This window comes from Pseudorca crassidens, chromosome 1 (assembly GCF_039906515.1).
Source record: "Pseudorca crassidens isolate mPseCra1 chromosome 1, mPseCra1.hap1, whole genome shotgun sequence".
NCBI classification, from domain to species: domain Eukaryota; kingdom Metazoa; phylum Chordata; class Mammalia; order Artiodactyla; family Delphinidae; genus Pseudorca; species Pseudorca crassidens.
Window position 1 is genome coordinate 46,650,960 of NC_090296.1, and position 27,974 is coordinate 46,678,933.

The window sequence follows — 27,974 nt, forward strand, 5'->3', positions numbered from 1 at the left end:
CCTGCCAACAAGGCCACTTTGGCGTGAAGACAAATCTTCAGGTAGAGGTAATGGTGACCGAGGAGCCGAATTTGGTATTACGTCAGGTGCTGGAGTACTTTGTTTGGCATAAACTAGCAGAAGAAAGAATAAACGCCATGGACAGAAAGGGTGTGAGAAAACAGGCCACACAGCAGTGGAATGAATGAGGTGGCCCGGGGCAAAGGGTGGATGGCTGTCCCATGGCTCCTTTTTCTTTTCAACCAAAAGAACTCATCTGAAGTGGTGGTAAATAGAGGAAGAATGGATATTCAGGCAAAAATAAATAAATAAAATTCCTTTCCCTACGAGTAGGGAGGGGAGAGCAGTGAAGTGAGGCTTCTGAGAAGCTCTTCACACTGTGTTCGCTGCCCCAGAATAACTCTAGCTAGAGGCAGACCTTCTGAATGTTCTCGCTTGCTGACTGCTGCATGCCAGACAACAGCAGCGCTCCATTCAGACTTAAGCTGCCCCAGAGTGATATTCAAATGATGCAGAATTAAGCACACCTTGCAAAAAAAATCTCACTGTTGATGAGAAGTTGGCAAGTTCCAGCTGAACCGAGGTCCTGAATTTTGTGACTTTATAATAATGAGCGTTGGAGGGACGGCATATTTCAGGAGGGATTCATTCTAACGATTGCCCAGGGGGGCAAAAGTGTGACTCTTGCTCTTGAAAAAACTGAAGCTAGAACTTAATACTGTGTAGAGTATAGAGCCCGTATCGCTTATATTTTTAGGAATAGGAAATCTCAGGTATGTACACATATATATGTATGTATGTGTACATATGACAGTAGAGTACTATAATAGTTGGAACATTTATAACTTCAAGTGAACTAAAAATAAATAATAAATATTGAGCAAGTCTAGTTGAAATATGGGAAAAGCAGCTAAAAATAATCTTGCTTCAGCAGTGGAGCAGTATGATGTGAGGACAGAGGGTCTTATAATCCGGCAATAAACTCTGTCATACCATTCGGGGCCAGCCGCCGTCTCTGACCTCCTTTAACCTTATGATTTCTTTTTCATCTCCAAGCATCTTTCATGAGACTACTTTCAACACATTTTTAGGGGAAAATACGATACCTGGCGCTGGGTTCTGTTCTTTTAAGTCTTTTCTTGAAAGCCTGGAAATCAGATTTCTTTCCCCTTTCCTTTGACCAAACTTAACTTTGCCTTGATTTTTAGCTACTGAAATAAGGTTCAGGAAAAGACTTTTCCAGATAGACTCTTTTAAGAAAATTAGGTATAACTACTTCTCCTGCCTTCTAATATGACAAATAATGGGGTTTGTGGAAAGAGGAAGGTTTGGGATACGGGCCCAGCTTTTCCTTGGTCCACTGTTAGGTTAAGAATTGTACCCCACTGTCAAGGAGTGAAGTGATCCTCATACACAAACAGTTCGGACGACTGAAGCTCAACTCTTACACTGAAACTTTATCCTAAAAAACGGTAATGGAGATCTTTCGAAGATACATTGCATACTTCTCTGTTCTCCTTAACTTTATACAGTGAATGCAAGTAATGCTTTAAAATTAGTATTATGAGCATAGATTAATAACATTTCAGAGGTGCAAGGCCCTGAAAGGCAATGTAATCCAATAATCCCTATGTTGTGGGCTGGGGGCCCCTGGGTAGTGGAAGGACCTGGGAATCCCTACGTGTACCGGTTAGTAGATGAGACGCTGTGCTATACGTGGTTTTTATACGTATGTAGAGAGTATTAAAATTAATAAAATATAAATTCATTTATAGTTGCTGAATTCATAGCTCTTTTTGCCATTTTTTTCATCATCAGATTTGAAGTACACTTATTGTTTTACGGGGATCCCAGTTTTTTGTTAAAAACTGAGGCCCAAACTCAATAAATGACAGAGATGACTGCTATTCTCTGCTGTGTTTGCTGAGTTCCACGGGCAACTAGTGGCCTCGGGAACTCGTATGCTTAAAGTCCTCTGGTGCCTTTCACAGTTATACTACCTCCTCAAGTTCACTCCACCACCAGGTCTCATTGCTACCACTGTGAGTTTCCACCCATCTCCAGGCTCAGCATTTTGCCCTGGAGTCTAAAATCTAGACTGCTGAAGCTGATTTCCTTTTGAATAAGGGCATTAAGTACACCCATACTCCTAATGTCATTCTCTTTCATCAAACCCAATAACCTGTCTTCTCAACCCAAGATTGGGCTCTGCAACCTCATCGGGCCCTCATGAGTTCAGCCACATAGACACGATTTGCAATTTCACTCTTCTTTCTTCTTAAGCAAGTCTCTCCATTTCTAATTCAAGAAGTTGGCCTTCACAGAAAAACTTAATGCTTTGTTAATTTTTCAAATTCTAGACGCTCATGTGACAGAACTCAATCTAATTGCTAGTATGACTAAACTTTACAAAAACAACTCATTCTAATTTAGGGATTTTAAAAAGTAGAATGAGGAAATCAAACATTTGCATATTATTTTTTAAATATTAACTTAGAATTTCTTTCCCAAATGAAAAGGGCCAGGTCAATTCCCTACTCGGGTGATACATGTTACGTGTGTCAACAGGCTATGAAAAAGTACGGGGAATATTCTACTTACGTGTTGTTAATGGTGTACTTTAACAATATTTTTTAGACCTACTCCCAAAAGACATTCAGAAGTATCAGTAGAACCTTTGCTGAATACACCGATTTGAGAGTTTTGCTGCAGGAGGTGCTTTGATACTTGTCAAGTTTGAAGGAGAAAAAGCTCAAGCCATTGCCAGCTATAAAATAGCTATGGCTATTGTTTCAAAGTTACTGGGGAGAGTGTTTCTGTCCATTCCCTTAGTTTAGGCTTAACAGGCATCTTTCGGGTGCCATCCCAAGAGTTTCTTCTGAGAACACTGATTTCAGAGCATCTAAGGAACTGTTACTAAAGCCTTTCCATTTTCAAAGAGTAGAGTTCTGCTAACACCACTAACACCTATGCATAATTCTAGGCATTTGCTTTTTAAAAAAGCCACCATCTTTGAGTAAGGCTCAGTGGCGAAACGACATTAGACCCTGGATTCCTCTTCTTTAGTTGGTTTTGTGGTGCCACAACCAGTAATCTGAGGCCCTGTGGTGGGAATCTTTGGGGAAGAAAAGATTAATAGTACTGCAAGAATACATTAAAAGAAAACAAAACTTGGGTATTTAATCAGTGACATCATGCAAAAAAAAGACAACACCAGTCACATTCATGGCCACGAACAGATTTGTGTCGGGGGTTGGAGGGGGAAGGGAGTATTAATTATTACGGTTAAAATTAACATGCTCCGTCTCATTGCTTCAGGGAACAGATTAAAAGCAAATCTGAAAGGTTATATGCCTCAACTCTGCATGCTTGTGCTCTGCTTCTTGTCCAAAAGTTTGGAAAACCAGTGCTCACAACATCTGGACACCAGAAGATGATTCCCCCAAACAGCTGTAGACTCCACCCCATCCTGGGGGAAGAAGAAAGAGCATGCTACAAAGCAAAGACGTAGGGGGCGGACCGGGTGTTCCCGACAAGCCCAGGGAGGAAGCCACCCGCTCTCTGAAGAGAAAGTATACACTCGCCTATGCAACAAAACAAAACAAACGGAGACTCCAGAAGAAGACAGAGCCGCAAAGAACATGCCAACAGGGCTGACAGATACACACTGCCAAATCTCTTTCTCCCCGTTCAGTCTCATTTTCATACCATATTGAAGTGAACACGTTCTGACGCAGGGAAAAGCACCTGGAGAGGTTTTTCCATGATGCGAGTCCTTGTCACTGGTGTCAGCCCTTATGACTCCACAGAAGGCTCGGCCTTTGGGCAGAGCAAAGATGTATGTTTCTGCCTTCACATGATCACTTAAACGTTTAGGCTTTTAAGAAGTAAATTAGAATGTTTCTGGCAGACTTTTATTGCTGCATTAATCTTTTGTACATTTCATTTGTCCTCTTTTGTCAGTTTCTATAATGGCAAAACTGGGTGTCATCCAGTAGAAAATCTATTTTAGAAAACTGCTGTTTGACTTTACATTGTCATTATTTATAAGTTAGACAAGAAGCCAATATATACATTTTATAGAAATCAGTAGAATGTTACAAGTAGAACTTCAAATCAATCAGTCCTAAAAGGAAACTGCCCAAATCCTCTCATTCCATTCTGTCAAAACCAATGACACCAACTATGGAAGTAACTTGACTCCACTGAAGCAGATGTTTCAGCCAGTTCGAGGGACTGTGGAATCAACCCAGCCATTTCTAAGGTTCCTGTATATTGGGTTCACTTTTACTTTCCTGAATTATGTTCCTTTTCATATCTATAGTTATACCTATATGTGCTTAACCCTTAGGCTTCTTAGACCTTAGGTTTGTCTGTGGAATTTCTACCCATGTGGTGAGTGAAGAGTTTAGACAGAGTTGCAGAATTTGAATCATTTTGATTATGACACCAAGTAAAGAAAATATTTGAGTCAAGCAAGTGGCCACGAGTGGACTGAAGCAGCTATTTCCTTTTTTGTTTACCAGTGTGTCCATAAAAATGCTCCAGTCACTGTGTTTAAGGAAGAGAGTGGAGAAACTCAGAAAGTTAGATGTTTGATGACAAAACTACCCTCCTACCCCTTTCTTAAAAGATAACTCTCAAATTGTAATCACTGTTAGCTCACATGTCTATTCAGGAAGTGCTTCTTAGGTTTACAAACTGCACTGTCCATCCTGTGTTTAACACTCCCCGGCCGCTGACTGAATGCGGGTACCAGCAATGCAATCCAAATTTGGAACTGCAATAGCCAGGGTTTCATGATTGAGCAACCAAGCCCCGCCTCAGAGCATCAATCCCAGGGCCACTACCAGACTCACTGAACAAATCATCAGGGTATCCTTTTGCATCTTGACACCACCAGCAGCAGTTGTCCAGAGGAGAAGGGGGTCACACTTAAAAGGGGCTTACAAAGGACATTTTGGAGTCTTGTCTACTAACTCCTGTCTTGAGCTGAGCTGAACTACTGGCAAAGTCTTCACTGCCAGTGGAGCTTAAAAGGCTCCCAGATAAGAGGGCAAGGTGGCTCTTAAATGCAGCAGCACTGATTAGGCAAGGACTGGCATCATTAGAAGATGCCAAAATCCTACTGCCATCAGGGTCTCAACTCAGCACCAGCCAAACGCAGGACCGGTGCCAGGATTTCAGAGTGTGAAACTCTGAACTTGGCCTTGATTAAGCAGCAATCTTTTTTCTTTTCTTTCTAGTGTTAGGAGACGGGTTATAAATAATTAGAAATGTATTATGCAGTCCTGACTAATTCTTAACTTAGTTCCTTGATAGAAGAATGAGAACTGGAGATTCTCAGCATTTCGGCCGGCAATTTACTGATGAGGGAATTGGTTCTTGTTTTCATTAAAGCATTCAATCTAAATGTCAAGTGTAACAATACACATAAATGATCATTCAAAAAAAAAAACCCCACAATTTGAGCTTACAGTGCTAATTAGATTATTTGGGGGGTGTTAATTAAGAGAAATTGGATGGTTTGGGTTCTCCTGGTTTCTTAATTATATTTGATTGAATCACCATGTGATTCAGGACAAGCTATTGAGGCTTCACGCATCCCAATTCCCACCTTCTCTTCACCTTCAGCCTCTTCTCAAATTTAAACTGTCACAACCTGACCCTGTGGGTGTTGGGACACAGTGAGATTGGTACTGTGTTTGTAAAATTGATTTACTGCGGTCTGTAATTACACATAACGATTTGAATTTTTCACTTGGCACTGCATTTTTCATTTAAACCGGACCGTTATTCTCTATCCCAGAGAAACAGCGTTTACGTAATTGCTCTCAACTCATCGACTTGGGTATTATAAATCAGTCCTGCAATAAAAGACTTCCAGAGACACTGCAAGCATGAGGTTCCTGGCATAATTCAGGCCCCAGGACTGTTCTAGTTTAAGGACAGGAATTGAACAGCATTCATTTCTTATTGGATATGAGATGGGGAGGGCTGTCTGGAGCCTTAAGATCTGGGCAGCAAAGAGAACAGGCTGTAGGGCGATCAGGGGGGCTGGGCTGACCCCAGACAACCAGCTCACATCCATAGGTCTCTTTGCTTGTCTGCTTCTATGTCCACCTTGACCTGCATACAAACTATACAGGGTGTGTTCCTTTATTATGTCTTATATATCACTGATCCTCCGTATTCACAGATTCTGTATTTGCGAATTCACCTACTTGCTAAAAATTTCTTGTAACCAAAAATCAACATTCGCAGCATTCTCATCGCCATTCACGGACCTGTGCAGACTGGCAAAAAATGAGTCCTTGGAGCACGTGTTCCTGGCTGGAGTCAAACAGGCCTTGTTGCTCAGCCTTCCCATGTCAGTTCTCATGTTGTAAACCAGTGTCCTTTACAAGGTTGTTTAGCGCCATGTTTTTCTAACTTCGGTGTTTTTTGTTGGTGATTTACTGTTTAAAATCGCCCCCAAGTGTGGGGCTGGTGTGCTGGCTAGTGTTGCTCAGTGCAAGAGGCTGTGATGTGCTTTAGGGAGAAAACACATGTGTTGGACAAGTTTTGTTCAGCATGAGTAAGAGTGCTGTTGGCCTTGAATGCAGATATTAATGAATCAACAATATGTATTAACTAAGATGTCTTTAAACATATAGAAAATAATGTTATGTATTGATAGGTTAATGAAAATGTCATGAGGTTTGCAGGAACCTAGTCTAGTATTTCCCCTAGCAGCAGGGGGGTTCAGTGTTTGCTAAGTCAGTGTTCACAGGGACTTCACAGAACATCCGCACTGCAAATAATGAGAACTGACTAATATAGTTATGGATCCAATTCTTCATTCCGTCTTCCATCCTGGAGCATTTTTGTCTTAGGCTAGCAGTTCTCAACCCTGGCTGCACATTCAACCCCTCTGGAGCCTTAAAAATAAGCCCAATGCCCAGATCCCAGCCCAGACCAAGTAACTGAAAATCCCTGTAGTGCAGTCAGAGCGTTCATACTTTCTGATGCATGTGAGTGGTTTCAATGGCTAGCCAGGCTGAGAACCACCGTCCTGGGCTGTCTTCTTACCTCAGTGTTCCCCTCAAACTCTGCCCACATCCTGGACATTGCAAGCCTCCCCAGGCTGGCCGCCTGGTCTTAATAAAATGCCCCCAAAGAATGGGCACTTTTTTACTCTTTAAGTCACTTCAAAAGAAAACATACACATCATCGCTTTGGCTTCACATGCAGAATTCTGTTCAGGCTCTTCAGTCCAGGATTTTATCACTCTTGTCCTGCCCTCCAGGTAAAATAGATATTTTGGAACCAGAATTCCAACGTGAATGATATCTGGGCAGAAATTTCTAAAGACTCCCTATACAATGTTTTGACTCCTGGGCAATAGTGCCTGCCTCTTGCTGTGGCCACTTCATCCTTGCTAGGCAGGAAGAGAGGGTCAGGGGTCAGCCTCAGGCTCTCTCTGGACATGAATCAGCTGCAGAAAGCTCTGAGTACATTCTCTCCTGGTCTGGACATTCGGTAGGTGAGAGCATAACTGATTCACAAGCAGCAAAAAATGTGTTCTAGATCCATGAACCGGCAGCAACAGCAACATCTGGGAACTTGTTAGAAAGGCTGGACTCTCAGGCCTCACCCCAGACCCAGAATTAGGACCTGCATTTTAAGATCCCAGGAGATTTGTGTGCACATTCAAGGTTAAGATGTACTGGCTACACACCCAGCTCTGACTTACTGGCTTGACACCTGTTCTGTTGACACTGGGGGAGGCATCATCTACAGCAAATGCAGCCTGCTGAATAAGAATTTGGGATTTGGGTTGGAAGACATGTGGCCATTCTGTGCCTCAGTTTTCTCCAGCAGTAGCTATCAAAGGCTCCATCATAAGATTGCTGAAAAATTAGATCATTTACTGTACATGAAAGTGTTTTTTAAACTGTGAAGTCCTACAGAAATATTAGTTATTAGTCGTCAGAGTAAGAATAACCCAATATTAACCAACACTGCTAACTGAAAGATCAACTCAAAGTACTAGCCAGTCTAATGATATTCACAGAGCATTTTCAGTATTATGTGCAGTATGAAAAATATCTCTGATTGCTTGATAGTGTTTCACAGATTTACAAGAGATGAATTTTCTACCATGGCCTGTCATACCAAAAGAAGTGTCTTCCTTGTTCTTTCAGAATTCTTATCTACAGACAATCTTTTCTCTGCCCCAATCAGAATAACGTTCTTTTGATTCAGACTCAACCTGGTCTTTCCTTTCCTCCCACTCATTTTAAGTGTTCGCGTTTCATTTCCATTTTGGAGGGTCAGGGCATGTGAATCACCTTCTTTTCCACTAAAGAAAAGAACCCCTCGGGCTTCCCTGGTGGCGCAGTGGTTGAGAGTCTGCCTACTGATGCAGGGGACACGGGTTCATGCCCCGGTCCGGGAAGATCCCACATGCTGCGGAGCGGCTGGGCCCGTGAGCCATGGCCACTGAGACTACGCTCCGCAACGGGAGAGGCCACAACAGTGAGAGGCCCGCGTACCGCAAAAAAAAGAAAAGAAAAGAAAAGAAACCCTCTCGAGATCTTCTCTTTGTCCTGATAGTGGTAAGCAACACCAATTGCCAGAAGTCCTTATTGAAGATTCTAAGTACTTCCATTATACTTAGAAGTTCAAGCTAAGAACGTATAACACAGCTAGGTGACACTGGGTTCCTCATATGCAAAACAAGGAGGTTGGACTAGTTGAACTCCTTCCTTCATTCATTCATCAGACATTTGTTGGGTGCCCGTGTGTCAAGCTCTACAAGCTGAGGGCACAACACTGAAAAAGCCATTACAGCCCAGAGGATGATCTCTCAGCCCCTCCCTAAGCCAATCTGCTATGACACTATTAGCATGTTTATGCAGTGCCATTCTCATTTGGACAAGACATTTTCCTCGCATTGTTTATTTCCCCATATTTTTTAAAAAGTCTGCCTTGTAATACTGATAGGACATCCAGCGAGGGTGTCAGGGTAAAGGAGCTGCCAGCTGCTCACTGCAGACTACATTCTGCACCAGGGAAGGTACTAACTGATCTCATCCCTCCCCTTCCTGGCTCATCCCAATGCTCTCCTTTCTCCCGCACATTTTAGGCTTTCATGGAAGGGTGACTGAACGAACGAATGCTCTGTCTCTTTAGTCTCTTTCTTTCTTCCCGGCCCTAGGCTGGGGATTCTGTACTGTCCTTTCCCCAAACACAACCCAAAAGCACATCCTTAGGATCACCTTTCCTGAACCTTCTCCCTGAAGAGGAGGCCACACGAGGGTGAGCACAACCGCAGCACCAGCTACCATCACTAAGGCCGGCCGAGTGTCGGGCACTGCCAAATGCGCCCTCACATTGTTCCAGTCACTCCTCATTTAATGCCTTATGCGGTGGGTTCTATCATTACTCCTCCCCCACGTACAAACACACGTTTCACCGAGAGGAAGCTGAGGTGCAGAGGGTGAGGGGCTTGGCAAAGATCACACAGCTAGGAAGGGGCGAGGGTCAGGTTTCAAAACCCAAGCTTCTCTGACTTGCAAGCTTCACTTGTGTTCTTCAGCCCAACTCCACACTGTTTCTCATGGAAGAAAGAACTCCAGCCCTGACTCTGGGCCTTGACACTGAACACTCAATATCCAAAACCCCGGGCAGGTCCACTGCCTCCTCATTCAGGGTCTCATAGTACTCATCTGGAAAATAGTTACAACAGTGATAATACCTCTCCTACATACCTCCCAGGGTTGCTGTGGGATCACATGCTGTCCGTATTATCCATCCATCCATCCATCCATCCATCCATCAATCCAATACTCGCTAAGCATCTGCTCTGTGTTGGGCATATGCTGGGTATTAGGAAGGATGACGAAGGCCTTCTAAGATGATGTATGCAAGATCCTTTTGAAATACATTTTTTACCTTTAAGCTAACTGCCTTATTCACTCACTCACCCAACAAACACTTAGCTAACATTTCTATGCACAGGGCACTATGCTAGTGACTAGGGCTACAGGTGCCAAAAAAGAGAATAATAAAAGACAGGGCAGCACAGATGCAAACAGTATCTTCTATCACTTATTAAGCCATCACCTTCTATCATTCAGAAGCACACAGCTGCTACGAGCTGTAAGGCATTGTTAATATTTTAAGTAACACTTTGCATGAAGGTGAAGAATTGCTGAAGGAAGTAAAAATTTTAGGTGATTTCAATTTCAATTAATTTGCTACAGTATCTCAAGGACTAATCAGAATTTTTGAGGAGGTGGTAATGCACCAGGACCAAGACGCTTCTCTGAATCCTGGCTCTCCATTTGAGAATGACAGTGTCAGGAGAAATGCATAAAAATCAGAAAAGCTCTTCTCTTCTCTCTTGCTTCTATGGTAAATGTGCATGTTGTTTCTTTGGCTATTCCATGCAGTCACTTAAAATCCGCGGCTCTCAGTAGCATGAAGATTCCCTATAACTGAATTAGAAATCACCTGCTCAGCTGCCTGGGAAGCATCTCTTTTCCACTTGGGCTTTCCCTGACTAGCTCACAGAGCTTACGGTTTTGGTCTTGTGTGGGCGTTCTGAGGGCAGAGTCAGATGAGCATTTGCATCAAAAAGCCAAACCAAGATCCTTTCATTTTAAATTAAAGGCTAGAGGGAATTCCCTGGCAGTCCAGAGGTTAGGACTTCATGCTTCCACTGCAGGGGGCACACGTTCGACCCCTGGTCTGGGAACTAAGATCCTGCATGCTGCACAGCATGGCCAAAACAAACAAACAACAAAAAAATTAAATGCTAGAGGAGCAGCAGACTTAAGAGAAACAACCTAGTTTTTATTCCCCCTTTAAAGATGTAAGATAACCATGAAGTTTCCCTAAACAGAAAGCTGTGCTTCAAGAAGCATCCCCATAAAATGAACACTGACTCACCAGGTGCCCAATAGGGTGGGTATAGAGCTCCTCATTCCTGAGTCAAGCCCTTAAGAGAATTGGTTTTTAAAGTCTTCATTGAATCTGTTACAATATTGCTTCTGTTCTTTTATATTTTGTTTTTTTGGCCATGAGGCATGTGGGATCTTAGCTCCCCGACCAGGGATCGAACCTGCACCCCCTGCATTGGAAGGCGAAGTCTTAACCACTGGACCGCCAGGGAAGTCCCCCTATGTTTTATTGAAAAGTCGTTGTTGTTGTTTAGATACCCAATGGAGTTGGTCCTGATGGGGTTTTAAAGACGGTGTTGCATTTATTAGGCCCTTCCTCCAAGAATATTATTTTCAGAAGACTGGAAGGTGTCAGGAGCACCACAATTTGTTTTCCTCATTTATTTACTCCCCAACTATCTCAGAATTCCAGAACTTTAAAAGAGGAAAGGACTTCTTTAAGAATATGATTTAGAAATCATCCAGTCTACCCCCTTGCCATTTTATCACTTAAGGAACCAGAGGCTGAAAGAGATAACAGCAATTGCCAAGGTCACTCAACAAAATTGATATTGAAGCTAATACTAGAGCCCCTATGTTTTTGGTCTTTATCACTGAAATTATATCAATGGTCATTAGTCTTTATATCAATGTCATTGATAGAGAGGGGGAGATTAATAGATCTGCGATTTAAAACAGATAATCCCTCGTTTAACACCAGAGCGACACACTGCAGGACCCCAACGTTGAGGCCTATGTACAACGTCATAAACAATGTAACCCAAACACAGCAGGGTCTAGGGTCTCCAAAAACAACAGTATGCCATTGGGTTTTTCCAAAAGCAGAGCTGTCGCATCTTCACAGTGGGTTGGCATTTTCCAGTTCTGGGCACTCTGTGCACCTGTTTTTCTCATACTGGCTGCCCACCACTGTTCAGCCATCCGCCACTCAAGACCTGCCACAGGACGCTCTTGTTTTTGCCAAAGTGGTCAGAGAGATTGCCAGCACTGATGTGAAGTCAGGGATTGTCTGCAGATTGGAAAAAGCAACACCTCCTTCGGCCAGAATCACCACCAGTGGAAGGCTGGTTTCTCTAATACAGTTAATCCTATTAATCAGTTTGGGTTGTATTTATTTAATTCTGTGGTTTTTATTGTGACAATATATTTATGCAGATGTTTAAAACTGGGATGTCTATATGTATACCTGGAAGCCATCATTTATATACCTAATTATCTAATGAATTGACCAATCTGCCATTTGAAAAGATTGGGCAATTTCACAGGGATGTCACCATCGTAACACCTGGGCCCTAGAGATGGTTATTTATTGACACTTGGTAATTATCAGAACCACAGAATCTGTCATTTTAGAGCCTGCAAAAGCTTCAGGGATCATTTAATCAATCTTTCAGTTCTCCCCAGCCTACTTTCCAGATAAGACAATGGAATCTGAAGGAAGGTAGGTGACAGGCAGAAGGTCACATTATGAACGAGGGGAACTAGTTCCAGGAGTGCTTCTACTTGGAAATGGGATCTTCAGGCAGTCTCTTACCTTTCAAATGCAGACCTTAATTTAACAGAAACAGGTGACATCCTAGTAGTAAAGAGAGTTATGGTGGGAAGATCACTATCAGGAAAAGTTTGGGCTTGAAGAAGGTGCTCTAGGGGAGGTTAAGATATTTCAGATGCTTCTCATTAAACATTTTAACTTAAAGAGATAGATTTGTCCCCATTTAAAATCAATGGCTGTGAGTAGCATAAAGTTTGGTTTCAATACTTAATCTTCAAAGACAGAATAATTATGCTTAAGATAGTTATCATTTATTGGGCTGTAAGCATTGTACAAAGAGATCTATATTACATGTCATTCATTCATGCATACATTCATTAAGTATTTATTCAACACCCATGATACGCCAGGGAGTGTTTTGGACAGTAGGAATACTATAGTGAACAAGGCCAGGTCCCTGGCCTCTTGGAATTCATAATCAAGTGGGAGAGATAGATAATAAACAAATCAACAAGTTAAAATAGACTTCCAACATATAGAGATGTTACCGTTCCTTCGGGAAACTCATTAAAAAGACAGCAAAGGCATAAATGCACAAGGAAAAGGACACAGAGAAATGACAGGAGATGACAATGGGTATCAGTAGACCACTGAAATCAACAAAATTTTGGAAGCTGGGAAACAGAAGGACATGAAGGTAACTGACTCAGTAGACCAAAGAAAGGGGACACATATGCCCACAGCAGTGGAAGCATGACAGTTTACGCTGCAGAATTCCCAAGAAGATTAGGACTCCAAGATCAGGTACCTCTGAAGGCAGGGGTGCTGGGAGGGGCTGAAGACACGAGGTTTGGTAGAAAGTATGTCTAAGGTACAGGGACAACCTCAGATACTCTCTCCCACCCCACAAAATCAGGCAACTATCCTATCTTCTTAGAATCTTTCTCCTGACAGCCCCCAGGACCCAGGCAGCCAGGCCTGTATCTTCCAGAAGGAGAAAAGGATTCCTCTAGGGGAAATGGACTAGTTCATGAGAAAAGAATTACAGCTGTGAGCCCCCAGGAAACAGCCTGGCCAGGCCCAAACAGATCTCTTCATGGTGAAATTCATACACACAAGTTCTAGTGCCTTCCTTTTAAATGAAAGGACATTTGCTTGAGATACAGGGTCCAAAACAAACAGAAAAATTAACTCAAGGAAGCACAGACAATGTTGGGAGCTGAAAAAGACTCCAACACTCAACTGTAACATCTTTAGAGATATTAGAAAAGGTTTGCACTCATGAAACAAGAACAGAATGCAATACGAAAAGGAACATTCGAAGAAAAAGAACACTTGCCATTTGAAAATATAATAGCAAAAATTAAAAATTAGATAGTAGGTGTAGAAGATAAAGATATCAACCAGAAAGTAGAACAGGAAGACTAAAAGTAGAGCAAAAAGATTGAAGACAAGAAAGGGAAAGTTAAGGAAATTAGATGATCAAAAGAGAAAAGCTATTATCTGATTAAAATCAGAGAGAATTATTTTTAAAATTTGAGAAAATGTCCTAGAACTGAAGGGGCACAAGTTTTCAGATCAGGAGGGTTGGTGTAAAATCTTTGTCTTCAAAAAAAAAGGACTGTACTTAGGCTCAGAGAGGAATTTCACAATCACTCATGGGTGGGGATTATTATCCCCTTCTTAAATATGAGAAAATAAAGGCCAAGAGAGCTTAAGGCATCTCTCCAAGGTCACACAGCTAGTCATCAGTGGAACTGGGAATCAGTGGAATCAGTCAGACCCAGGTTGGTCTGACTCCAAAGCATGTGCTCTGAACCACAAGTGGATATTGCCTGAGACCCTTCTGGACTCTGATTCTGCCATCAGTGTAAATTAGCAACCCTGCCAGATCCATTCTACCAGAATGTGTTCTTGAATTAGCCAAAGTATAACAGAGGAGGGAACGTTGAGAAATATGGGATTATTTGCCCAAACTCTCCCTTCAATCGTAAAAACTAGGCCACCTCCATGGATAGATTTGGGTGGTGATGCAAACCGGGGCAATTCAGGACAGTCAGACTCATATTTGAACTGTGGGCCTTGAGGAAAAGCAAACTTCTCCAGCACCAAAGGAAGACCCAACTCTACTTGTGATGGGCTTAGAGATCAGGTTCCCAATGGGATCCTTATGACCATCACGGATTTGTTTGAGGTAGAAATTTCATCAAAGTTCCCATTGGAACGATGTGGTGTTGGGAGTCTATAGATTTTTTTTTTAATTTTTAATTTTATTTATTTTATACAGCAGGTTCTTATTAGTTATCCATTTTATACATATTAGTGTATACATGTCAATCCCCATCTCCCAGTTCATCCCACCACCATCACCACTCTTCCTGCCACTTCCCCTCCTTGGTGCCCATATGTTTGTTCTCTACACCTGTGTCTCTATTTCTGCCTTGCAAACTGGTTCATCTGTACCATTTTTCTAGGTTCCATTAATATACAATATTTGTTTTCCTCTTTCTGACTTACTTCACTCTGTATGACAGTCTCTAGGTCCATCCACGTCTCTACAAACGACCCAATTTCGTTCCTTTTTATGGCTGAGTAATATTCCATTGTATATATGTACCTCATCTTCTTCATCCATTCGTCTGTCGATGGGCATTTAGGTTGCTTCCATGACCTGGCTATTGTAAACAGTGCTGCAATGAACACTGGGGTGCATGTGTGGTTTTGAATTATGGTTTTCTCAGGGTATATGCCCAGTAGTGGGATTGCTGGGTCATATGGTAATTCTATTTTTAGTTTTTTAAGGAAACTCCATACTATTCTCCATAGTGGCTGTATCAATTTACATTCCCACCAACAGTGCAAGCCGGTTCCCTTTTCTCCACACCCTCTCCAGCGTTTGTTTTCTGTAGATTTTCTGACGATGCCCATTCTAACTGGTGTGAGGTGATACCTCATTGTAGTTTTTTTTTTTTTTTTGCAGTACGCGGGCCCCTCACTGTTGTGGCCTCTCCCGTTGCGGAGCACAGGCTCCGGACGCGCAGGCTCAGCGGCCATGGCTCACGGGCCCAGCCGCTCCACGGCATGTGGGATCTTCCCGGACCGGGGCACGAACCCATGTCCCCTGCATCGGCAGGCGGACTCTCAACCACTGCGCCACCAGGGAAGCCCCTCATTGTAGTTTTGATTTGCATTTCTCTAATAATTAGTGGGAGTCTATAGATTCTTTACATCGAAGACAAATCTGGCTTTCAAGCAGGCTTCTTCTAGAGTTCTAACAGCTCAACCAAGGGCCCCAAGTCTTTGCCAGTCTAGATGATTCCAACAGAATCTAAGCTGATTGATTTAAAAGAGGGAGGGGCAGAGGGGAAAGGTATTTCTCTGTACCCTCTTCCCAAAGTCAGGATTCTTAAGTGTTTTGTATCTCTCAGCCCATGCCATTTAGGTGGCAGAGAGGTCTCATAGGGTAAACATCTCCAGAAGTAAATCAATTACCCGATACGATGAAGTGGAGTTGAAAAAACTGACCTGCGGGCAAAGCAATCTCCTGGGTCAAGGAATTTCAGCAGCCCTTTTGCTTGGAGTCACACCAGTTTGAGAGTTTGACCCCTGAGTGTATGAAGCATCTTGCTCCTAAGCCAGTGCAGGGGCAGCCAAAAATACAAAACCTGTGTTAAGTATAGGAACATATCTTTGTTCTCGGCCACTTGGTGGCTATTTTTCCAGTGTGAAGACCTAAGAAGTAAACATGAAATCCTTTACTTGCTCTGTCCTTTAAGAAAAAGCACTTGTTTCTCATGTTGACCTTTCTGAAAAGTTTGTTCATGCAACTGCAAAAGGATGGAAGGCAGCTCACAGGCAGACGTGTGGACGTGAATGAGGAGATGGTCACGAGCATGACCCTGGCGTTGAGCTACCCGAGTCGAGCACTTAAAGAGCTTTTCTCTGAGCAACTGCTTCTCCAGTACCCCATAATTAGCCTGCTCTCTGAACCGCATACAGATGGAGTGGCTGGGGAAGAGGATCAAGAGAATAACTCTAGAAGCAAATAAAAATTATGCAGCTGTCTCCAGCTAGAGAGAGATCATCACCAACAGAAAATTAGGGAAAGAACTGTGACCATACAAAGCTTTAAATTCTTTCTCACAAATCGCACAGATTAAAAAGAAAGCATTCAAGCAACACATCTTTGCTTGCAAGACATCCACCCTCGCCGACTATTGACAAAACTCATTCCTGAACAGCCGTGAGCTATATGACAAGGCTTACCTTGAATTTAGGGTCTGCAGCTCAGATCCCGATTCAGGGACTGGCTGACCTCAGTCACACTGTCAGCCTTATAACCAAATTAGAGACACTCTTGGGAATCAAAACCTCTCAGACTTTGTAGGGGAGCCCACAATGCTTTGAGATTCCAGGTGAATTCGGAGCTACCTTGCCAAAATGTAACAAATGGTCATTTTTAGCCAAAGATGCCATTATTGTACTTGCAGTGAGCTCTGACTTTTACAACAATATTTATATATAACATGCAGTCAGGATATTGAAATTATCCTGCTAAGCCTGTCAGAGTTAATAACAATATTGCAGGCACCAATTTCTTGGATAACGATGAACGTGGGTGAATAATCCCCTTTCTCACAAACTATCTCCCTGAGGCCTAATGACTACTCCAGAATTCTTCCAACTTTCCAAACATGCTGCAGTCCTGAGCTTCCTCCCAATGCACCCAGTGGATGCAGACCAGGCATCATTCTAGCCAGGCCCTCACATCCACATCTTTTCTCAGCAAGTTCTCTCTCCAGCTCCTGAAAGTATTTGGGAAGGCCACATTCTCTGTGTTTAGAAATGCAGCTTGAGGTGGGAATTAGAGCCACCTGCCCACTAAGTCTGGAAGCATAGAATGAAAGCACCGTACAGGATCCTTAGGGGTCATCCAACCTCATGCCTTGATAAAGAAGAGTTCCTGAGAGTGCAGGATCCCACACTGAGTTGGAGATAGAGTGACTTTCCTAGGCCACTACTCTTTCCTTCCAAACACTCTGCTCTCTCGGGACTGGCCACACTTCCCTAGCCTGCAGCTATGTGCATAGCCTCATTTATCTCTATTAAATCTTATTCTGTTACTTAAGGATCATTTTAATAAATGTGAACAATATCCTTACACTTATTGCCAATTTAAAAAGTTATTCCTGTTAGCAGTGGATCCCAAAGAAGCAACAACAAAATTTTACCTATTCTTATTCTTTCTTTTGCTTCTGGTCCATTTTAAGCTATTTAGTAAGATGCATCACTGCAACAGTCCTTATGGGGATATAGGTATTTGGGGAAGGCAGTTCTCTACAGAGCTGACTCAAAGTATCTTGATTTCAGTTGAGCCTATTGGAAGAGCCGTGTCATAGAGCTGCCCTAGGAAGCCTATTCCACCCTAGTTTACCACAGAGCCTGGGCTGGTGGATGAACCACCCCTAACTTGTATCAGCATTAACAACCAGTGCATAAATAATAATAATGAGGGCTATTATCTGTTGAGTATCTCCTATTGGCAAGTGCTTTACATGCATTTTTCATTTAATCCTCACAACCCTAAGAAGCTCTCTTAACTCATCTTCACTTAACCAACTTACTGGACCAACCGGTACTTTCCATTCCCTTCCAACTATTCACAGATGCCCGTGGCTCACGGACTCTTTACAAACTAGAATTTACTTGTGCACTTCTGCTCCCATCAGCTGACTTATTGGTGTCCCAAGAGAAGGTTGAATTTGTCACCAAATCTATTTATGCCAGTTGTACTTACTATTGTAAATGTATCACTTTAAAAAGTATAACAGAAATAACATATGAATTGTAAATAAAGTTAACTGCTTAAAAACTCTGTTACAAGCTTTAGAAATACCCATTGTTTTACTTTAAAAAAATCTGTTGAATTCAGTGTTAGTGAGGAAAGTATAAGCTAAATTATAAAAAGAGAAAAACCAGAATCTAGAAAGATTCTGCGCTCTGTGTTTGCAAATGCCTTCAAATTCCGGTTCCATTTTAAGGAAAACAGACAATAGTGCATCAAGCGTGTGATTTATACAGGAAAAACAAAGAGCAGCCTCAGTCAGGAGCCCTGTCCTCAGAGAAAGGACCACCTCACGATACAAAAGATGGCACATGAATGTATTTACACTTCAAGTTAAAATAATATGTTTAAGGTCTTAAGCCTTTTTAATGATTTCCTGCTTTAAACAGCTATTGCAATTAACACATCAACCATCCACCCTATCAAGCCAATTAAGAGATCTCCTACCGAAATGTATTCCCATTTTATGGATGAGGAAAGGAGGTTTAGAGGTCAAGTAACTTGTCCATGGTCACATACCCGGTTATTGGTGGGGCTGGAATTTAAAACCAAGACATCTGACTTCAAAGCCAAGTTCTTGATTTTGATCAAGACTGCCTCATCATTTATACCCCAAACTTGAATATCTAAAATGCCACTTATAGCCTTATAATTCCCTTTGCATTGCAATGTCTTACTGTGCAAAGGAGAAGGCTAAAGTATAAAATAATCTGTTATAAATTTTTAGATCCATATGGGTTTTGCTGGGCTTTTCCAAAAGGATGCATCTCAGCAAGGTTGGCTGTGAAACAAATCTCTAAAGCAAACCCTGTGCTCTCATTGGCTCTACTCTCTAATTGTAGCCACGGAATTTGTCTATGAGAATGGTCCAGACTTTTGGCAAAGAATGATTATCCCAGGGTACGTTGGGAGTTTTAGCCTTTCTCCAATCCACAAAAATCCTTTATAGCACTTTCCAGATTTTGGAAGCCCCCTGCCTACCTCACTTCCCCATCTGCATATCCCTTCTCTTACTTGACTTACACCTGAGATTTTCTAAGACCGTATTTTACCTAACAGAATGTCGAGGACTGGGGTGGGGGTAGGTGATGGCAGGAATGATACCTACAGTGTTCAAGAATTAGGAAATATACCTCAGATTAATAGTAATTGCTTCTACTAAAATTTATCCTCACCTGTCACCATGAAATTCAAGGGTTTAATTTGCTTAATGTTAACAACATCAAAGATAAGCTACACTCATGATACATCTTTCCTCAGTGTAACCTGAGTTTGTCCCCAGAAGTCTTAAAAGTGAGAAAAGAAAAAGTAAATGCAAGATTAGAAGACTTTTTTGTCCCATTGTTCGTGGAGTGCCACTGTTAGACTATAAATCTTGTGAAATAATAGAAATTCTAAGACTACAGGGCTCAGAAAAAGTCTTAAAGGAGCCAGGCTGTTCATCTTCTTCCTCCCCTCTTCCAGGCTAGTCCAATTTAAGCCATTTATTCCAGCCAGAATCCATCCTATTTTTGAAGTACAGTGGGGAATTAGAAACACTACTGCCTTCCTCTGGAGCTCATCTAGTGTTTAATAACCCTCACTGTCATTAGAGTCTAAAAAACTCCTCTTGGATAGGGGCCGGATGGTACAGCCTCATGACCCAAGGCATGTGTACCATGGAGGTCTTTGACTTTTCCCAAGCAGTGGGATTTCTGATGCATAATAAACTAGCAGGCTTCTTGCTTACTATAGTGTTTTTTCTGATTGTTCTTCCCCAAGCCCCAGAAAACAAACACTAGACACAGTGAGGAAAAGTACCATCCTGTACAACCTTTGGACTCTTGGAAACAGGAGAAGGATCAGGCAGTGGCAATATTGGGTCCTCTGAGATATCACTGAGCCATCTTCACAATGTCATATCAGGAAGGCCAGGGCCATATTTAAAAAAAGGTTCCCCCAAAGGGGAAGGAAGCTGAAGCTAAAAATATATCATGCCAGCTGTTATAAATGCTTCTCAAAGGAAGCAAAGCAACTAGAGTTACCTCTTTGAAGAGCAAATGAGGGGTTAAGGATCTAAGGGAATTTTTCAGTTACATGCCAGGTTGGCTACGTTTTGGGGAGGAAGAAATTTTCCAAGAAATTGGAAACCAAGAAAGAAAGTCTGTTGGTAAAAGACAAAATAATTCCATGAAAATTTTAAAGGAACTCCAAAGGACACCAGTGGCTCCTAAGGCTTAGGATGGGGATGACCTGCAGCCTACAAGACAGAAGCAAGGTCTCCAAGCCTTGCCCCTCTTTTCAGTTTCCAGGAGACCACTTGCCAAGACCTCTTCTTATCAGGCCTGCCCAAAGTTGAGTGTTCTCTCTCCTCCCCTTGAATATTTGTGTTCTAATGGTTTTTTACAGGATGGCTGGAATGAGCTCGAAGTAGCTGGCAGCCTTGTAAGAAAATGTGAAGGGCAGAGAGAAAAGGACTTCTTGCGCCAAACGGGTATCTTTGAAAGGGCGGGCCTTGGCTGCCTGAGGGGCTGATGGAATTGGTTTGTTTTTTTTTTCAGTTGCAGATTCAGGGTTCCCAAAGGAGCCCCATTTCCTGAGACCCACAACATTCCTCCTTTTCACCTTGCCCTGCTGAAGTAGTTTTGTTTCAGGTGTTGGCTCTCTGGGGCCCAGCAGCCATCCTTTCCACGAAGGGATGGACCCTCCACCCTGCAGGAAGGCTGAGAAACAAGGACCAAAGTCCAAGAAATATCAAGGCACAGGATGCCCCAGTAGTTTTTACATTTTAACTTTCAATTTGAAATAATTACAGATCTACAAGAAATTGCAAAAATACTACATAGAGAGGTCTCATGTACCCATCCCCCCAGCATCGCCCAAGATGACATCTTACACAACTGTAGTGTATTACCAAAACTAGGAAACTGACATTAACACGACACCCTTAACAAGACTATAGACCTTACTCAGATCTCAGCAGTTTTTGTACACACTATTTTTTTTGGTATATATTTGCACATCTTATGACCTATATAAATTCATATAACTACCTCCACAATCAAGATCACAGTATGTTACTAAAAGTCTGTTAGTATTGAGACCAAGTTGGTAACGTAAGTCAGGATGATGACAGAATGCTAAATGATCAATATTATTGCCAAATATTTAGTGAATTCCCAAGGACACTTTCTTATTTATTTTGGAAATTCATTAATTTCATGAACATCTGCCTAGTGAGCCCAGGAATTTATTAAGTCCCTACTGTTCAGCAAACGTTTCTGGCAGGGCGGGCAGACAGGCTTCAGCAGCTCACATGCCATCTCTTATTGAATTATAGTGGCTGCCTTGAGGGGCATATTGAGGAGGACGCAGAGGCCACATCTGGGCTTAGCAGGAGACAGCCATTATCTAAGAGATGCTCTACCACAGGAGAGTGGCAGCTGAACACGTGCCAGGGATTTGCCATCTCCAACATTTCTGTGACTTTTTGAGGGTGTTCAAGGTGCTGGGAAAGAGGGATAAAGAAGACAAAACCCCTGTCCCCAAAGAGTTCATCATCAGGAAGGGGAGGCAAATATGTCAACCAAGAACTGGGACACACAATGCTCAGTATATGAGTCAGTGCAAAGCAAGCATACTTGGGGTACAAGACTTGGATGGTCTGTGACATTGGTCAAGTTGCTTGGCCTCTCTGTGCCTCGGTTTCCTTACCTGTCAAATGGGAATAACAATAACAGCCACATTGTGGGATTATAAGAATTAAATGAACTAATATTTATGTCAAGCGTTTTGAAGAATACCCCATGTAGTAAGCACGATGCAGTGATTACTGTTAATTTACTTTTCATGATCTATGGTACCCCCCAAATTTTAATGTATTGCTTTTATCATCAGAAAAATCAATTTAGATTAATAAAAGAAATACTAAGGTTCCAAGCTACACCACGAGACTGTAGAACTGGGCAGTTCAAACGGAGCACTTTGGAATAATTTCCGTAACGCAAAGTTCCTGAGTTCTTGCCTCGTCTAGGCTAGCAAAGGTTGGCATGTTTTCAAATCCAAATGTAAAGAATGCTAAGAGAAATCATGTATTGGCAATGATTTGAATACAAACAAGTTCCTTTCATTTGTAACTGCAGCACATAGTTTTCTCCCAGGTCAAGTTCTGCCAGTGAAGAGTAGAAAATGGTTAGAAAGTCAGTCTGGGGCAATGGAGGTGGCACTGACCTCACCACACTGAAATTCTGTGGGCTCTTAAGAAAACCTGGATGGTTCTTTTCCTGGACAGTTTCCTTTTTCTATGGAACACTTGAGACAGAAAGCAAACCTAAAGGTGCTAAGCCAGGTTCTAGGCATGTTGTATTTGGAATTGCTTGTGATGGTCAATACAAAGGCCATGATTTGTGACAGCCAATACCTTGGTCCTTTCTGGTCTCACAGGCTCATGATGAAGAATCTGCACATTCTTGCTCTAAGTCATCAGACCCCTGAGTAGCCTTAAAAGGAGAGCTAGGTACTGAAAATAGATTCTCCCCTCTCGTCTGGAACACCTTGATGCTCTCCAAAATGACGCTTCATAGGCTCAATTGTCCCAACCCATTCTCCTCTTATCTCATGGAAGAAAAGCCCCAGCTCAAAGATCCTGTGAGATCTCATTTGATTTAACTTCTGTAATCAATAAAAGGTACTCTCTCCTCTGTCTAAATGGATGAAAATTGGTTGATTCTTGTTAGATTAGAACATAGGTTTTGCCCTCTACTCTTAGCCTCATCTTAATCCCTTCCTTCCAAAAATCTGTGTGGTTCCATCATCTATTTTTTAATGTATCATTTTCTCCATCTCAATGTGCCAGCACCTTCTCAAAGTCAATATACATCCAAAATCAAGCTTATAGCTAGTTTCTCTCCCTATCTTGTTTCTTATCTCTTTGGAATCACTAACTCAACTTTCTTCATCCCTTAAACGCCTATCATGTGTGAAGCACTTCCAACTGATCTCTAAGATCTCTCTTTGATAAATCCAATGGTCACTTCTTGTTCCTCATCTTATTGGACTTATCAGTAGCATTTGACTCAGTTGATCACTTTTTCCTTCTTGAAACCTTTTCTTCATTTGCCTTGACACACACACACATATACACACTTGAGTTTTCTCCAACTTCAATGGTTTCTCCTTGGTTTGCTGCTTCCTCTGCTTTTTCCCAGCCTTCATATTGATGTACTCAGGCTCAGCCCTTGGTTCTCTTCTCTATCTGCATCTCTACTATGGTAATCTCATCTCATAGTTTCATAGCTTTAAATATCACCCATGTGCTGAACTCCCAGAAGTCTATCTTAGGTCAGTCTTCTCTCCCAAACTGCATGCTCATATATCCAATTGCTTACTAGACATCTCTGATTGTCTAACAGATGTATAAACTCACCATATATGAAACTGAACTCCCAATCTTACCCCCAAACCTCCTCAATAATAGAGACTTCTTCATTTCAACTGATGGCAGTACCATCCTTCCAAGTTGTGTAAGCAAAAACCCTGAAGTCATTCTTGAATTTTTCCCCTCACAACTCATTTATTCTGTCAGGAAATCCTTTTGGCTGTACTTTCAAAATTACATCTAGACTTGACCACTTCTCCCCCCTTCTACTGCAGCCATTCTGGTGCAAGTCATCAATGTCTTGCCTGGATTACTGCAATAGTCTCTTAACCAGTCTTCATGTTTCTGTCCTTGTCCTGGTACAATCTATTCTTACTTAACACAGCAGCCAAAACAATCCCTTTAAAACATGAGTCAGATCACATCACTCGTTTGCCAAAAATCCTCCAATGGGATTGCTGAGAGCAAAAGTCAAAGTTCTTGCAATGGCCCACAATACCCTGTAGGATGTCTCCCTCCCTCTTACCTCTGCAACCTCTCCCACTGCTGTCTACCTCACTCACTCTTTTTCAGCCAGCAACCTTCTTTGCTTTTCCTCAAACAAGCTGGTACTCTTCTATCTTGGCATCTGAAGACTTAAGGCCAAACCATTTTCTATTGCAGTGAAATGGTCACAGCAGACTCAAGTCCCCCTAGACCATGCTGCATGGTCTGGGCTCAGGAAAGATACAATGCAAATGAGGGCACAGAGTCTGGCGGTTAGTGCTAGCACTTCGCTTCTCACTGTCTTGCCCAGTCTCTCTCATTCATTTAGCAGACACTTACTGAGTGCTTACGGCTGCCAGCCCTGGCCAGCGCTGGGCATTTACGTACATAATCTCATTTACCCTCACCACAACCCTTGCAGGCAGGTATGATGAATGTTCCCATTTTACAAGTGGGGACCTTGCTCAGAGAGGTGAAGTAACTCAGCCAAGTTGCAGTTAGCTAATTTCAGGTCTGAGATTTGGATGCAGGAAGCAGTGACACCAAAGTCCTTGTCCTGCCCACTTTGTCAAGCTGCCTCCCAGGTGCTGAGGAGATATTTGATAGAAGCACAAGCGAATGAATGACCCAAAGGATTGCAGTTTTGATAAGCACAATTTAACCACCATCGACAATGCAGAGGGATAAAGCAATGACATTAATGTTTTGTTCAAGGAATGTTCTTGAAATACAAGTGCTGATATGACCTAAGTGTTTGAATGAAGCTTTCTGGAGGAGAGATCTGAGCTCTTATCTTCTTTACTGATTCTCTGAAAAGGGGCTCTAACCCCTTTCTTCTCAAGATACGTAATATAGTTACCTTGTTAAACCTCCAAGTCCTTTTCAGCTCAAGTACTACACTGGGCTCAAAGGCCTAGGAGGCCATGACAATCAACTAAGCATTTCTTCCCCTCTGTTGGGCGAGGTAGCCACAGTGAAATATAAAAGTGCCTGTTGACTACAATCTGATAACCATCTCAAATTGTACTAATCTTATCAAGACCCCGGAATGTGTAAAATCAGCAGAGATGGAAATGTGATGACCCAAGACTAATTTCAAGACAAATGACATAAAACTCAACCCCTTAAAATACAAAAGACCAAGTTTTGAGAGGGTAGGAAGCTCAGAGCCCGCATCTCTCCCAGCTATCAAAGAGTTTTGTAACAATTACTGGATTCTGTCACCGACCCAGGAAACTCCGGCCAAGAAGCTCTGTCATCCCAGCCTGCATGTGTCTGCTTGAATAGTTCAAGCCATCACTCCCTGTCACACAGAGGTTAGTGAAACTGTTCCCTGGATTACTAGTCTGTGAAAACGACTGTCACCAGAACCTCTTACACAATAAACTAATGATGCAATAATCACCTAATTCCCCAAATTTGAAAATTATCAATAACTAAATATAAAAATGGACGAAAGAATTTTAAACTCTCATGTTGTGGCATTATCAATGCGGTATCTTAAGTACTTCTTTGATTGATTATTCCACTAAAGTACTGTTTCAATCAATGTAGTAAAAATTCAACACTCTTACGTATCTGAGAAAGCCATTTAAAAAGGCCCATTAGCCAAAAGATCCGAGTGGAGGTAGAGGCCAAGAAACTGTCACTGACAATCCTTAATCCTCTCAGATCTTTTAATTGGGGGTTCCTGCATGTTAACAGGCACATGAGGTCTAACCGCAAAAGCTTTCCCCCCAAGAAAGTTATCTATGCACTGACGCTGTCTTCAGGGACACATGCAAACTAGCATCAGGGAACTCTGTTTAATGGCAGGCCACTCTCCCACATTGCCACTTTACAGAAGCACCAGTGGCATGTTTGTCACTTTGCTCAGCCTAAGTGGGGAGCCATAGAGAGGAGGACTCCTGGCCCTGGTCCCAGCTGTGGGCAGAGTACTTTGCTTCAGTGGTCAAAAAAGGAGGAGGGTGTCCTCTGCTCTCCCCTCCCGCAAAGCCATTCCCGCCCCACCTCTCCTAAGGGGTTAGACTGAGCAAGAGAAGGCCACAGCATCCACACCAGGCCACAGCACAGAGCAGCATTCTCAGTTAGCAAACCTGCTCCCCCTGGTCAGGAGGAAAAGTGACCCTGACAACTGGGGATTAAAACCAGGAGATGCAAGGGAGGGAACATTCCAGGGTGAAATTTAAAAAAAAAAAAAAAAAAGAAAGAAAGAAAAAAAGAAAGGAAAAGAAACAAAAGAAGTGAAAAGAAAGGAAAATGCACAAAGCCCATGAGGCTGTCTGGTTAACCATGGGTTAGAATCACGTTTAGAGAATCACACGGGAACTCAGTGTCTCAGCAAATCCAAAAACCCCAGGTGAAAGATAGCGGGTGAAAGGCGTTCTGTTTGTGGAAACAGGAAGTTTCCTTCTTTCACCACTTAATCTGTCTCATTTAATTTTTTCTTTTTTTTTTGGTCTATTTGTAACCCGAATTTGGACCATCAATCATTTTTAGCTGCCCAGCATTTTTCTCTTTCCAGAGTTGAAAGAACAACAAAGATGGGGTCCAAAGAGCCCTTTCCCACAGCCAATTCCAATCAGCCCTTCTCTCCCAGGGTTACAGGGTACTCAGAGCAGACATTCCCAGTGGGACATGCCACACACAGCAAGTCGCCAAACCAGACTGCGCTAAAGGGCTTCTCGGGGACTTACTTGTACTTGTGCTGGTTCCAATCGTATTGATTGTGGTGGGGACGGATGAAGAGGAGTAGAGGGGCACGTGGCCATTCTCACACCCCAGGCTTTTGTCCTGCCAGTTGGAGGCGTTGATGCAAATCCCAGAATCCCGAGAGTTCTGCCACCCATTAAGCTTGTCGTCGGAGTTCTGTCTTTGGTGATAGTAGTGCGTCTGCCCATAATCCACAGAGTCCGAGCGGCCTCGGTTCTGGCCGGCAAAGCTGGTCGACGTGCGGTCCTCCAAGTGGTTCAGCCACATGGCCAAAGCACTGCGGTCTTCCAACGAAGTGGCCGGATGGATCAAAGCATAGGACAGCAGCTGCCTGCTCTCCTCGATGTGCTGGTTGTGCTCAATGGAGTGCGCCAGGATTTGGGGCAGCAGTTTCATATACTCTACTTTTGCGTCGAGGTTTCCTGGCTTCAGCAAAGGCAGGTGAGTTAACAGGAGGGAAATCACTTTATCCTTGGATTCCTGTTGCCATTGGTTAATGATTCCTGAAAAGAAAATATGCAGGGCAAATAAGCAATTACACCCACAGTGGCACCAAGCACCACACTGTAAAGAAAATTCCTGGGGATTAGAGTCTCAATCTATGTACCCTGCATAAATTTTCTCAAAACAGCCTCTGCATTGAGTTGGATAACTGACCTCAGGTTGTCAGGGGACAATGACTTCAATGAAACATGAAACAAACGCTCTGAGATGTTTGGGTGCTCAATCTAATTCTCATGCAGGTCTCCAAAGAGGCTATGACCACTTCGGTACAAACAAATACAATTTACAGCCATTTTATTTCTTAGGAAAGTCTAGGCATACCCTCAGATAGGTGAAGAAGGAATAAGAAAATCTCCACGGAAAAGTGAGTATAATCAAGGGTTCATATAGTGGAGTCCGCGAAGGTACGGCTGCTTTCCCTTCCCCAGACATTTGTGGAAAGTGGCTGAAGTCCTGGTAAGGGCATTGGTTTGAAGTTGGTAAAACTTCCTAGATGGAGAAATCTGTCAGGGAAAAAAGGACACCTCTCAGCTCGGTGAAGTACGCCTGCACCTTCCTCATGAGAAACTGACCCAGAAAATGACTGTGATCTCAAAGCTAGAATGAACAAGAGACCCAAGACTTAGCTCC

At 42.6% G+C, this 27,974-nt stretch overlaps 1 protein-coding gene across 13 annotated transcripts in view; it reads right to left on the bottom strand.

Moving 5' to 3' along the window:
* Positions 1-27,974, bottom strand: part of SAMD4A (sterile alpha motif domain containing 4A) — a 235,424-nt gene that overhangs the window by 55,923 nt on the left and 151,527 nt on the right. For 9 of the 13 annotated variants that reach the window (XR_010942868.1, XM_067735170.1, XM_067735133.1 and 6 more), the window contains 2 exons: positions 26,825-27,343; positions 3,709-3,819 (listed from right to left, as the gene is read on the bottom strand). Coding sequence is in view for 12 of the 13 variants with exons in the window: in XM_067735170.1 (XP_067591271.1) it covers positions 3,709-3,819; positions 26,825-27,343 (630 nt within the window). In the remaining variant the exon portion in view is untranslated. The remainder of the gene's footprint in view (positions 1-3,708; positions 3,820-26,824; positions 27,344-27,974) is intronic. The other 4 variants (XM_067735212.1, XM_067735204.1, XM_067735200.1 and 1 more) reach the window with 1 other exon arrangement.